At 43.2% G+C, this 11,597-nt stretch overlaps 1 protein-coding gene across 3 annotated transcripts in view; it reads right to left on the reverse strand.

The window, feature by feature from the left end:
* Window positions 1-2,357: 2,357 nt before the first annotated feature.
* PIP5K1A (phosphatidylinositol-4-phosphate 5-kinase, type I, alpha) overlaps window positions 2,358-11,597 on the reverse strand; it is a 53,373-nt gene continuing 44,133 nt past the window's right edge. The window contains exons 9-15 of one of the 3 annotated variants that reach the window (XM_012658766.1): window positions 11,208-11,291; window positions 10,330-10,378; window positions 10,035-10,119; window positions 8,836-8,982; window positions 8,530-8,659; window positions 4,289-4,334; window positions 2,358-4,041 (exon numbers count right to left, since the gene is read on the reverse strand). In XM_012658766.1, the coding sequence (XP_012514220.1) occupies window positions 4,039-4,041; window positions 4,289-4,334; window positions 8,530-8,659; window positions 8,836-8,982; window positions 10,035-10,119; window positions 10,330-10,378; window positions 11,208-11,291 (544 nt within the window). In that variant the 3' untranslated portion in view covers window positions 2,358-4,038. The remainder of the gene's footprint in view (window positions 4,042-4,288; window positions 4,335-8,529; window positions 8,660-8,835; window positions 8,983-10,034; window positions 10,120-10,329; window positions 10,379-11,207; window positions 11,292-11,597) is intronic. The other 2 variants (XM_012658767.1, XM_012658768.1) reach the window with 2 other exon arrangements.

Genomic DNA, 11,597 nt, shown 5'->3' on the forward strand with positions numbered 1-11,597 from the left:
TTTATTTTTTTGAAACAGAATCTCACTGTCACCCCCAGCTAGAGTGCAGTGGCATCATCACAGCTCACTGCAATCTCAAACTCTTGGGCTCAAGTGATCCTCCTGCTTCAGCCTCCCGAGTAGCTGGAACTACAGGGGAATGCCACCACACCTAGCTAGCTTTTCTATTTTCAGTAGACACAGGGTCTCGCTCTTGCTCAGGCTAGTCTTGAACTCCTAACCTCAAGTGATTCTCCTTCCTCAGCCTCCCAGAATGCTAGGATTACAGGGGTCAGCTACCACACCCAGCCCACAAAAAAACGATTTTAGAGGAGATGATATTGACCTGATTTTCATGTCCTTGAGAAACCAAAGCATAAAGGGTTTAATCTGGAATCTATTTTACCTGGCAAATGTGAGACTCCATCTCTGATGAATTATCTTTCAGAATAGCTAAAATTGACATGCTTGGGAGTAAAACATTGGCCCAGGTGAGGATTTCCAACTTTATATTACGGTTTTGATTTCCCTTTTAGTTTCAGAGGAAGTTTTACACTCATAGGCCTGACTTGCATTACTATCTGAATATAAATTACAGCATACATCCTGTAGGTTAAGCACTAGCTGCTGCTCACCGCTAGAGGGACCCTCTGATCCTAAGAATGTATTTGCTCCACTCATTCAGCTGTTGAGTACATTGAAGAGGGAGTGACAAAGTCAGGGTAACAGAAAAGATCATTTATGCCTACATGTTCAGATCCAATTCCTTTAGGGAAAAAAGTTTTCTCCTTATCCAGTCCAAAGTAGGGCTGAGCCTGTGGGCTCAAATCAAATTCAAACCTTTGAAAATCGCCTATTCCTCTTCCGATTACTTGTTCTACCCTAGTTTTTCTCTTATGATCTCAATATTCTCCCTTCCTTTCCAATTGTTGTCACTATCACCCTAGACCCACATCACCTTACACCTTATTATTAGTCCAACCAGTCTGCTTTTTCTACCCATTCTGATAGAACTTTAACAGATTAGTCCTTGAATTATTATCTTTTTTTAGAGACAGGGTTTCGCTGTCACCCAGAGAGTACAGTGGCAGGATCATCGTTCACAACTTCGAACTCCTGGATTCAAGCCATACTCCTGCCCCAGCCTCCAGAGTAGCTAAGACTACAGGTAGGCACCACCATGCCTGGCTGATTTTTAAATTTTTTGTAGAGAGGAAGTTTCACTATGTTGCTCAGGCTGGTCTTAAACTCCTGATCTCAAGCGATCCTCCTGCCTCAGCCTTACAAAGTGCTGGAATTACAGGCATTAGCCAGTATGCCTGGCCTGTCTCTGAACTATTTTGTATCATATCCTACTTAGGGGCAAAAATATTTCATGGCTCCCCATTGCCTACAGTTTAAAAATTCCTCAGCCTAGCAATCAAGGTTTCAACGGTTGCCTCTATCCACACCTACTCCAATAGTCTCACCATGGTCTCTTCTTTGTTCTCCAAAACAGACCATTCTCATGCTTCTATGTCCTTGTGCTGAAGTAAAACTTTCCAACACTTTTAGCACACAGTAATCTCTAACTTCCTTCCATTTTTATGTTCTGTACCACTGTTCCAGAGAGCTTAAATCCTTGGCTGTATCACATCTAACATGTTCTTTTCGTGTATATGTATGCATGTATGTTCCTGCTGGACACTAGAAACTCTTAAAGGACAATTACTTCTTTTGACCTCCAACTACCCTGTGCATTGCCCATCAGCTGCTACATAAATATTTGTAGAATGATCTTAACAAGATAGAGAATAGTGGTATGGAAAGGAACAATGTTTAGTTAACTTGCTTCTCTCCAAAGCTTCCTCACCTTCATGCCTTAGAAAGAGCTCTCCTTCCACCCTCTTTTTTGTCCAGTTTCCTATCAAAATAAAAGAGCCTAAGCTCATCCTCATGGAAGAGGAAAACAGAGCTGGGGGAAGCAGTCACTATGATTTTCTAAGAGTGACACTCTAGCCCCAGGTCAGGGGAAGGAAAGGGAAAGAGTCCTAGGGTCTACTGACCTCAGACTTGCTTTTCTTAGTGTCTCTCTCCTTTCCTCCTAAACCTGAGTAAACTTTGAGCTTTGGATCTCCAAATCCCTCAATTAAATTGGGCTGCAACCTAGGCCAGAGACCTATAGCAATTCCCTTCATAGTCACTCACAGCTTTTACTTGTTAAGATTAAGTTGTTAAGATGGTGGGTAGCTGAAAAATAGGGAATGAAGCCATGGACTGAAGCTGGAGGGAGGAAAACTGGAAAGGATACAGGTTTTGTTCAGGGCAACATGTACACAACTGAGCCTGGGTGGTGGAGTAGGAGGGTGGAGCAGGCAGTATATGAAAAATCAAGAATAAGAGATCTAAATAACTGATTAAAGTTTAATACATTAAAACCAGATATTTATCACTTATATTGCATTCGCCATTTCTGAACAATACAAAGTAGAGGCAAATAATGACACCTCATAAAAATGTTGATTCCCCATTCCTTTCCCTAAGACCCAGCCCTCCCTCAAATATTCCCTCCCACCCCTTACAGAACTCTGTCCTGAATAAAACACTTAAATACATCATAAATAGTAAATTATGAAAAAAAAAATAGCAAGAATTCTTTCTTTCTTGTAAAAAAGAACATGGCAGCAAAGACAGGCAGCCAGAAACTGGCTGGGGGTGTCTAATATAGACAGTTATTTGGGGTATGGGCTAACCTACTATCAAGGTAGGGTGGGATGGGGAAGGGATAGTACGGGAATTCAACAATCTGCCTGAGACACCAGGCCCCCTCTTCCCCTGTCAAGAGTGGAAGGATCAGATGGAGGACCGTAACTCTTGGAGATGGAGAGGAGAAAGCTTATGTAGCCCCCATTTCCAACTTCCCTGCTTGAAGACAGGGGGCAGGACATGTGACACAGCAATGACCTCACCAAGGCAAAAATCTGCTGGCTCTCCATGAATTTAAGAAAATATTGTCTAGCCTCATAGATATGGACTGTCTGTTAAACAGACACAGGTGTCCCCCTTTCTACCTTAGCTCCATGAACAGCAGAACACTGCTGGAAAAGATGGGAAGAGCAAAAAAAATCTCCTTTGGAGAATGATCTAAAATTCATTTGATTAAGTCTTCAAATTTAGAAAAACCACCAGAATATATTTCAAATTGCAAAATAGTAATAATCATTATGGCCTGGCAGTGAGTAGGGTCCTGCCTAAGAAGGGCTCTGATCTCTCAGCCCCATGACTGCTCTACCGTTTTAACAAAAGGGGTAAAGATTACCCCACGTCTCCTCTCTCCATTCCTTCAGCCTGTAAGAAATTCATCAAGAGAGGATTTGTTAAAGAGAAGCTGCTCCTGGCAACCACCACACTTCTGCTTCATAAACACCAGGTCCCTTCTGAGGGAACCCTATGAATAGGTCATAGGCATCTCTTCAACACTTCAAAAGTTGTGATCTGAAACTAGCTTGCAATTGTATACTGTCTGTTCTTTTCCTTTTTTAAGGAAAAAAAAAAAAAAAAAAAGAAGGTTGGGAGGTGGTTAAACACCCATACTCCACGCCAAAAACCTTTACAAAGTTTAAAGGGGTCTTCTTCCAGGTACCAGAGACAAAGACTAAGTGGGGATAATGTGCCAGCTAGTGCATCCTGAGGAAACTAAGAGTCCAGCTCCTGGTGAAAGGTAGACGAGGGGGAAGAAAACTGTCAAGTCTTGCAACTCCACTTCCAGCATAAAGAACGGGGGTTTGAAAAAAAATTCAGTTGTGGAAGCCAAGGTTAGCCAGTTGAAAATTCGTGCCACCCAACTCTATAGTGGAAGGGATGCTGCTGTCTTCAACTGTCCAAGGCACTGATGCCCATTCATGAGGAAGGGGAAGGAGAAGAGGTTCTTCTTCAGGAAGGTGATGGAGAGCTCCAAGCACTTCCATTATCTCCTTTTTTGATGACCAAGAAGAAAATTCAGCATTGCAGAAGCAAGGATGAACATCTTGGATCACAGAGATGGTAGAGTCTTATTCCAGGTCTTCTGAGGTTTTCTGCTCACTGAAAAAGGAGAAGGGTGTAAAGTCAAGGATGTGGAGTATGAGATAAAGTAGGAATGAAATTAAAGTTAATTTCAACCTGGCTGGCAAAGTTAAGTTTTCTTCTATTTCAGCCTTAGCTTCCAACTATAAGGTACCAAAAGCATAAAATTTTCAAAAAAGCAAGATTTAACTTCTTGCTCCATTCCATCAGTGATTCTCTTTATTCCCTTCAAAACATTTACCTCCCCCACATCCCAGACACTCACATGGGTGAACTCTGATTCTGCAACTTCAAGCTTTTCCAAGGTTGTACTAAAAGAAAAAAAAAAAAAAAAAAGGAGGCAGAGAGGAAAAGAATTAGAAGATAAAAAAGAATTCTCCTCTCAAGCCAAATCTTACATTCTGCTTCTCTGTATTTTACTTCAGAATCAATTTAGGATTCAGAAAGGAGACTAAGCAGCTACTAGATTTAGAAGCTCTTTGTTTTAATTACTATTTAGTTTCTTGAAAACTATAAAATATTTTCCCTTTTCCTTCTGAAACACAGTCTTGCTCTGTCACCCAGGCTGCAGTGCAGTGGCCCAACCACAGCTCACTGCAGCCATTAAATCAAGTGACACTCCCACTGCAGCCTCCTGAGTAGCTAGGACTACAGGTATACGCCACCACACCTGGCTAATTTTTATTTTTATAGTTTGTAGAGACTAGGTCTTACTATGTTACCCAGGATGGTCTCGAACTCCTGGCCTCAAGTAATCCTTCTACCTGGCCTCCCAAAGTGCGTGAGCCACTGAGCCCAGCCCCTAGTACCCTTTTTGTCAATCTCCAGGGGTGGTAGGCAGCCTCTAAGAATTCTCAATAATCCTTGCCTCCTGATATTTGTGTCCTCGTGTAATTCTCTCCTCTTGAGTATGAACTGAACTTAGTGATTCTCTTCTAGTGAAGAGAATGCAGCACAAGGAATGGAATGTCAATTCTGAGATTAGGTTACAAAAAGCTTCCTGGACACGTTCCCTCATTTGCTTGCTCTGGGGCACACTAAGGGAAGTCAGCTGCTATGCTGTGAGCTGCCCTATAGATGGGGCAATGTGACAAGAAACTGAAGCAGCACCACTGGCCAACAGTCACTGGGGAACTGAGCCCTGAGTCTAACAGCCTTCAAGGAACTGAATCCTGCCAACAATCATATAAGTGAACTTAGAAGTTGATCCTCCCCCAGGTGAGCTTTCAGTCTGACAGCCTGACTAGAACACCTCCTGAGAGACCCTGAGCCAAAGGCATTCACCCAAGCCACAGAAACTGAGCTAGTAAATGTTTATTGTTTTCAGTTGCTAAGTTCTGGGGTAATTTGGTATACAATAGATCATAAGGATTTTTATACCTGGAAGTAAGATGCTAGTATAACAAAAATCTAAAATGAGGGAATGGCTTTAGTGAGTTTTAGTGAAAACTTAGTGTTTTGAGTATGTAGAATTTTGGACTTAAAGAGGATTGCCTGTGAGGGCTTAAAGGAAAGTGAGAAAAACTTCACTGGAAATTGAAGAAAAGGAAATCCTTGCAATGTAGGGGCACAAAGTTTAGCAACAATTTCATCTGTAAGGCCAGGCCCAGTGGCTCATGCCTATAATCCTAACACTTTGGGAGGCCAAGGCGAGAGGATTGCTTGAGGTTAGGAGTTGGAGACCAGCCTGATCAAGAGCAAGACCCCATCTCTACAAAAAATACAAAAATTAGCCAGGCTTGGTGGTGCATGGCTATAGTCCCAGCTACTCGAGGCTGAGACAGGAGGATTGTTTAAGCCCAGGAGTTTGAGGCTGTAGTGAGCTATGATCACACCATTGCACTCTAGCCCGGGTGACAGAGTGAGACCCTGTCTCAAAAGAAAAAAAAAGTCATATGTAGTTATGTGAAAATTAGAATATGTGCCTAATGTATTGGGTGATCTAGCTAAGGAGATTTCCAAGCAAAGTCCTAATGATGCCTCCTGGTTTCTTCTTGATGCTTACAGTAAAATGTAAGAGAAGAGAAACAAATTAAGGAATTAAGGGAAGGACTATTAAACAAAAAGTTAGGTGGCCAGGCATAGTAGCTCACACCTGTAATTCTAGTGCTTTGAGAGGCCAAGGCAGGAGATCGCTTGAGCCCAGGAGTTTGAGGTTGCTGGGAGCTAGGCTGACGCCATGGCACTCTAGCCCCGGCAACGGAGAGAGACTCTTGTCTCCAAAAAAAAAAAAAAAAGACAGACAAAAAGATTAAGGGTATGTTTCACAGATCCTCTCAACTGAAAAATAGAGTCTCTAAGCAGCTTAAGGCTCATTAAGAAGATATTCGTGACTATATTCGTGGCTTTTTTCTAATGGTATGAATCCCAAGGAAATTCACAGGAGGCCCACAGAATCTTTTCAGCAAAGCTCCCTACAACCTGGAAATCCCAGGCTCAAGTGATTCTCCTGCCTCAGCCTTCTGAGCAGCTGGGACTACAGATGTCTGCCACCATGCCCAGCTAATTTTTCAATTTTTTTTTTTTTTTTTGTAAAGACGGGGTCTCGCTATGTTGCTCAGGCTAGTTGTGAACTCCTGACCTCCAGCAATCCTTCTGCCTCAGCTTCCTAAAATGTTAGGATTATAGGTGTGAGCCATCATGCCCAGCCTCCACAAAATCTTTTGTATCAGCAGAAACATACCAGCTTGGACCAAGTGGGACAGAAACAGTGTGAAATGAAAAGAAACCAGTGGATCCAAAACTCTACTGGAAAGAGGCAGGCTAAGAAAACTACTCAGTTGCAAACACATTCTAGCTTTCATGAAAAAGGAAGACTCAGAAGACAAAACCAAGAGTCCAGAGAGTGGAGTCAAGAGCTATAGAGAATTATTCCTTTGCTCTGGGGCCCGATCAAAGAAACTCTAACATTTCCTCGATTTTGGAATAGCTACCGAAATCAGTGACTTCTTTGTGCCTCCTATTTTCCCCTTTTTGTAAAGCAATGTGTATATACCCATTACCACTGCATGCTGGGCATGTGGGCAACAGACAGCTTGTCTCTTTAGTTTCATAAATCAAGAGGAACTATACATGAGGAGATGTGCTTAAGGAATTATATCTAGGGAGCTCATCCAAACCTGAACCTAACTTAGGTAACAAAATTCTGGACTCTGAGCCAACGCTATAATGGGATGAGACTTTTGGAGACCTTGGATATTTTGCACAGAGAGACGTGAATCACTGGCCGCCAGAAGGCAGACTATGACAGGCAGTTTCTAAGATGCCCCCGCCACCCACCTTTTTTTTTAGACAGAGTCTTGCTCTGTTGCCCCGGGTAGAGTGCACAATAGCATCATCATAACTCACTGCAACCCCAAACTCTTGGGCTCAAGCAATCCTCCTGCCTGAGCCTCCTGAGTAGCTGGGACTATAGATGTGTGCCAAAATGCCTGGCTAATTTTTCTATTTTTAGTACAGACATGTCTTACTCTTGCTCTTGCTCAGGCTGGTCTCAAACTCCTGACCTCAAGCGATCCTCCCACTTCAGCCTCCCAGAATGTAGGATTACAGGCGAGAGCCACCACACCCAGCCTAATGCCTGCCCCCCCAATAGATCCCTGCCCTTGGATAATTCCTTCCTTTTGAGTATGGGCTACATTTAGTGAATAGAATGCAGCACAGGTTAACAGAATGTCAATTCTGAGATTAGGTTTCAGAAAGACTATGGCTTCTGCTTAGGCACATGATCTCTTGCTCACTATGAGGGAAACTAGCTGCCATTTTCTGAACTGTCCTATGGAGAGGCCCATGTAGCAAAGAACTGAGAGAAGCACCCAACCAGCAGCCGGCAAGGAACTAAGGCCCTCACAGTTTGGCAACCCACAGGAACTGAATTGAATCCTGCCGGTAACCACATAAGTGAGCTTAGAAGTGAACTTTCCCATTTGAGCCTTCAGACAAGAACGTAGCCCTGGCCAACAGCCTGACTGCTACCTCGTGGTAAACCTTGAGCCAGAGGATCCAGCTAAGCTGTGCCTGGATTCCTGACCCATGGAACTATGATACAAACAATGGAGGCAGTTTGTTATTTTAAGCCACCAAGTTTTGGGGTAATTTATTATGATGCAATAGATAATATACTAAGTAACAAAATTAAGTCATGATCTTTACACTTGGACTCTTGAAAGATTGATGTTCATTGTTTTTACCACCCAGGAATCTTTCCAGTCTTAAATCCTAAACTGAAAATTCTCACTTAACTCACCAGAAGATGATGGGTTAATTTGGATATTTGCTTGAATACCAGAAAAGTCTGCGCACAGAGGCTTACCCCCACCCTCTAAAGATGCAAAGATGTTGACACACTTTTCCATACAGCTAAAGATAGGCTCTTAGGAAATGAATCTGTACAAAGTTAGTGAAGAGCAAAAGACAATGATCCCTTGAAAAAGAGAATTTATGGAGCTTTCCAAGGACCTGAAGAGAGAGATAAGATTACATGAGGAAAGGGACCAAGAAACCAACCTTGTAGTTAGCATTTGCAAAGTTTCTCCAACTACAGGTGAGAAACCGGGGTCAGGAATAGGCGAGCCCTCACTTATTTCCTCCAAAGGTGGAGTCTGAGGTAAAACATCAGGACGACCAATGTGAACGCCTGGAAAAAAGAGAGGAAAAGATGTGGTGGGGAAAATGCAAGGAAAAATATGTAGCAACTTGGCTTTTCCTGCATGGAAATGGGGAGTAGAGGTCCTGGCCAGACAAGGTAAGGGCTCAGAAGGAAAGGAGGGAGGGAGTACCCAGTCACATGGGGACCCCAGCCCTAGCGCTGACCTGGCTCCACTTCCGCCTTTGTTGTCACTTGTGCCTTGTGTTCCCCAGAGACCGATGGCTGGTAAGTAATGCAGGAGTTGCCGCTGGGGCCTGCTCGCCGAGAGAAAGATGAGCCAGACCGAAACTTTTTGGAAGGAGAGGGCTTCACTTCAAAAGGGAAAGAGAGAGCCTACTTAGCACCCACCTCAGGAACCATCACCAAGACACAGATACAAATTGCTAGTATCCCCAACAAACACCCGAAATTGTTCTTCTGAAAAGTGAGAGGAAAGGTTAATGTCAACAAAGGTGGGCTCTATGAACTACTACTGAGAGGATGGGGTTTCAGTTCACTTCACTTTGGAAAGAAGCAGAAAACCTAGAGGAAAGGTGATATACACACATCTCCCCCCTCCAACAAGCAACCCTGATGGCTTTGCTTCCACCTGATAAAATGTCCTCCATTACATAATTCCCTTGTTCTTTAATAGTATCCTCCAATAAAAACCGACAAAGACTCTTTCACTCTACATCTTCTCAGCACTCATGCACGCAGCACTGTGATACTTTACACTTGTTTATTAATCATTTTAAAAAGACTGAAATGATTTTTTCATGTCCCTTAAGACTGGCATGCCTCAGTCCTCTTTGCCCCATTAAGGGACTATGGATGCCTCTGATGAGGAAATACGAAGAAGCTGGAATTTGCTGCTGACAGCAGCATTTCAGATTTGTGGAGGGGAAAAAAAAATCCCTGGTACTTCCCAACCAAGAAAGTTGGGGGAAGAGACTAAGGACACCTGCTAAGCAGAAATCATTTCTCCAAGGTCTGAGAACTCCTTGGCACTTGGGATACACATGGAAAATAGAATACTGATAATATCCTCGCCTATCTCTATACATCAAAGTCTGGCTCTGCCTATCTCAGCCTGTGACATGGATCCTACATGCACAGCTATACATCTTTTGCAATCCCACCAATTCCCCAGAAATGGCCCTCACCTCAACGACATATGTAGGGAGAGCCGGGGAAAAGCAGCCACTTGGAAACAACTGGGACAGAGTGACTGACACAAGGATGAAAAGCAGCTCTGGAGGGATGTAAGTAGAGAAGGAGAGGCCTCTGGCTTTGGTAGCTCCCTGACAGAAGTGTCCTGCCCCTGATCTCTTGGGGTAAGGGAGCCATTGGGGAGGGGTGTCATCTGGTAGAAACCACTTACAGGGAATCTTCTTGAACACTGTGTTGCACATGAAGCGCTGGAACCGTTCAGCGTAGAAGCCTGGGCGATGTACCGATACGGTGTCCTGCAAAGCAGAAGAGATGGCTACAGAGTTAAGAGAGAGGGAGGCCCAGCAAAAGGACCTCTAGTCCAAGGGCCATTTTCCTCTAGATTGAGACCCTAGCAGAAGGGTAAAATCCACAAATGAAATAAAGAAATGGAAGAAATTGAGGGTGCAAATCCCAAGTGACAGAGGCAGAAGTGGGAAGAAGAGCCTCTAGCTATTGCTACTCACCCCATCATGTACCAGTGCTTTCCAAGAGTGCTCCAACTTCTTAACAAACCTGCCAAGAGAAATTTTATATCACACTCACATTGTTTTTCAATGAATGACTTTAATAGTTTTCTACTTAAGGAAGGGCAATGGTAATGGAAAACTCAAAAAGATAGAAGCTAGGCAAACGTATCCACTGGGGTATACTGTCTTTCCAAAAGCAGGCAGTGCTTGCTCAGCATGGAGACCAATATTGTTTCCAGGAAAGTCAATTATTCCCCCAAGGGAAAAGGGTAGTTTATATTTCTGTGCCAAATCAGGGACAAGAATATTTATCATAAAAGGAGACCTGGAGATGGGTAGTTAAAATTGGATAATACTCTGAATCAGTAAATTAAGTATTGTCCAGTCCTCATTAGTACCTGAAACCTTACAGGAACAAAAGTGAGGTCTAACATTTCAAGCTCCTCCCTCATCATTATTACTTCACTATCTCTTAGTTCCATAGGCTAATATTTTTTACAGAACACAGTGACCCTCTTGTTTTTCCTCTGTGGAAAAGGGGAACGTGTTTCCAGCTGTATCCCAATGTGGAGCATGACTCATCTCACAGGTTTTTCACAAAGAGCCAGACAGATGGCATATTCTACCCTGGTGCTTCCAAGGACTGACTCAGCTTTCCACAGAAGGCATACATTATATGTGGGGAGATAACGGGGTATGAAAGCTAGGGAGAGAGGCAAAATCAAGGAAATAAAACACTGGAAAACCAATGAGGTAAGAAGCCAGACTGCAACTTACTGTTCGGGAAGAACTTGGTGACCAACCCATCTAAAAGAAAATGTGAGTGGCTATCTGCACGCCACTGTCTCTTAATTTGGGATCCATATGCTCCTCACCTGTAAGACTGCAGAATGTCAATGATGCCAATATAAAGCAGGAGCCTTTCTCCTTTACTATTCCGGGCAGGGATGCCACCCATACTGGGGAAGACAACAAGAGAAAAGTAAGAAAATTTGTTGGCTAGAGTTGGTAGAGGCTTCTCCCACCCTTCAGTCAAATCAGTACATGGAAAAGACCTAAACTTTATCTGTTTCGTCCTCCATAAATTTGGAGAGAGTGAGATTCTTTCTCCAATCCTAGGAACCACTCCGGAGTAAGCATTATAATTCCATTTTCTCCAAATCTTTGCCTAACTTTCCCAAACAGAATCTAGTCACCACTACTCAGCAATTTTGGGAATGCTCCCCCCATCAACTCTAAACTTCTTCAGTACTTTCTTTTTTTTT

This window comes from Propithecus coquereli, unplaced genomic scaffold (genome assembly GCF_000956105.1).
Source record: "Propithecus coquereli isolate 6110/MARCELLA unplaced genomic scaffold, Pcoq_1.0 Scaffold59, whole genome shotgun sequence".
NCBI lineage: Eukaryota > Metazoa > Chordata > Mammalia > Primates > Indriidae > Propithecus > Propithecus coquereli.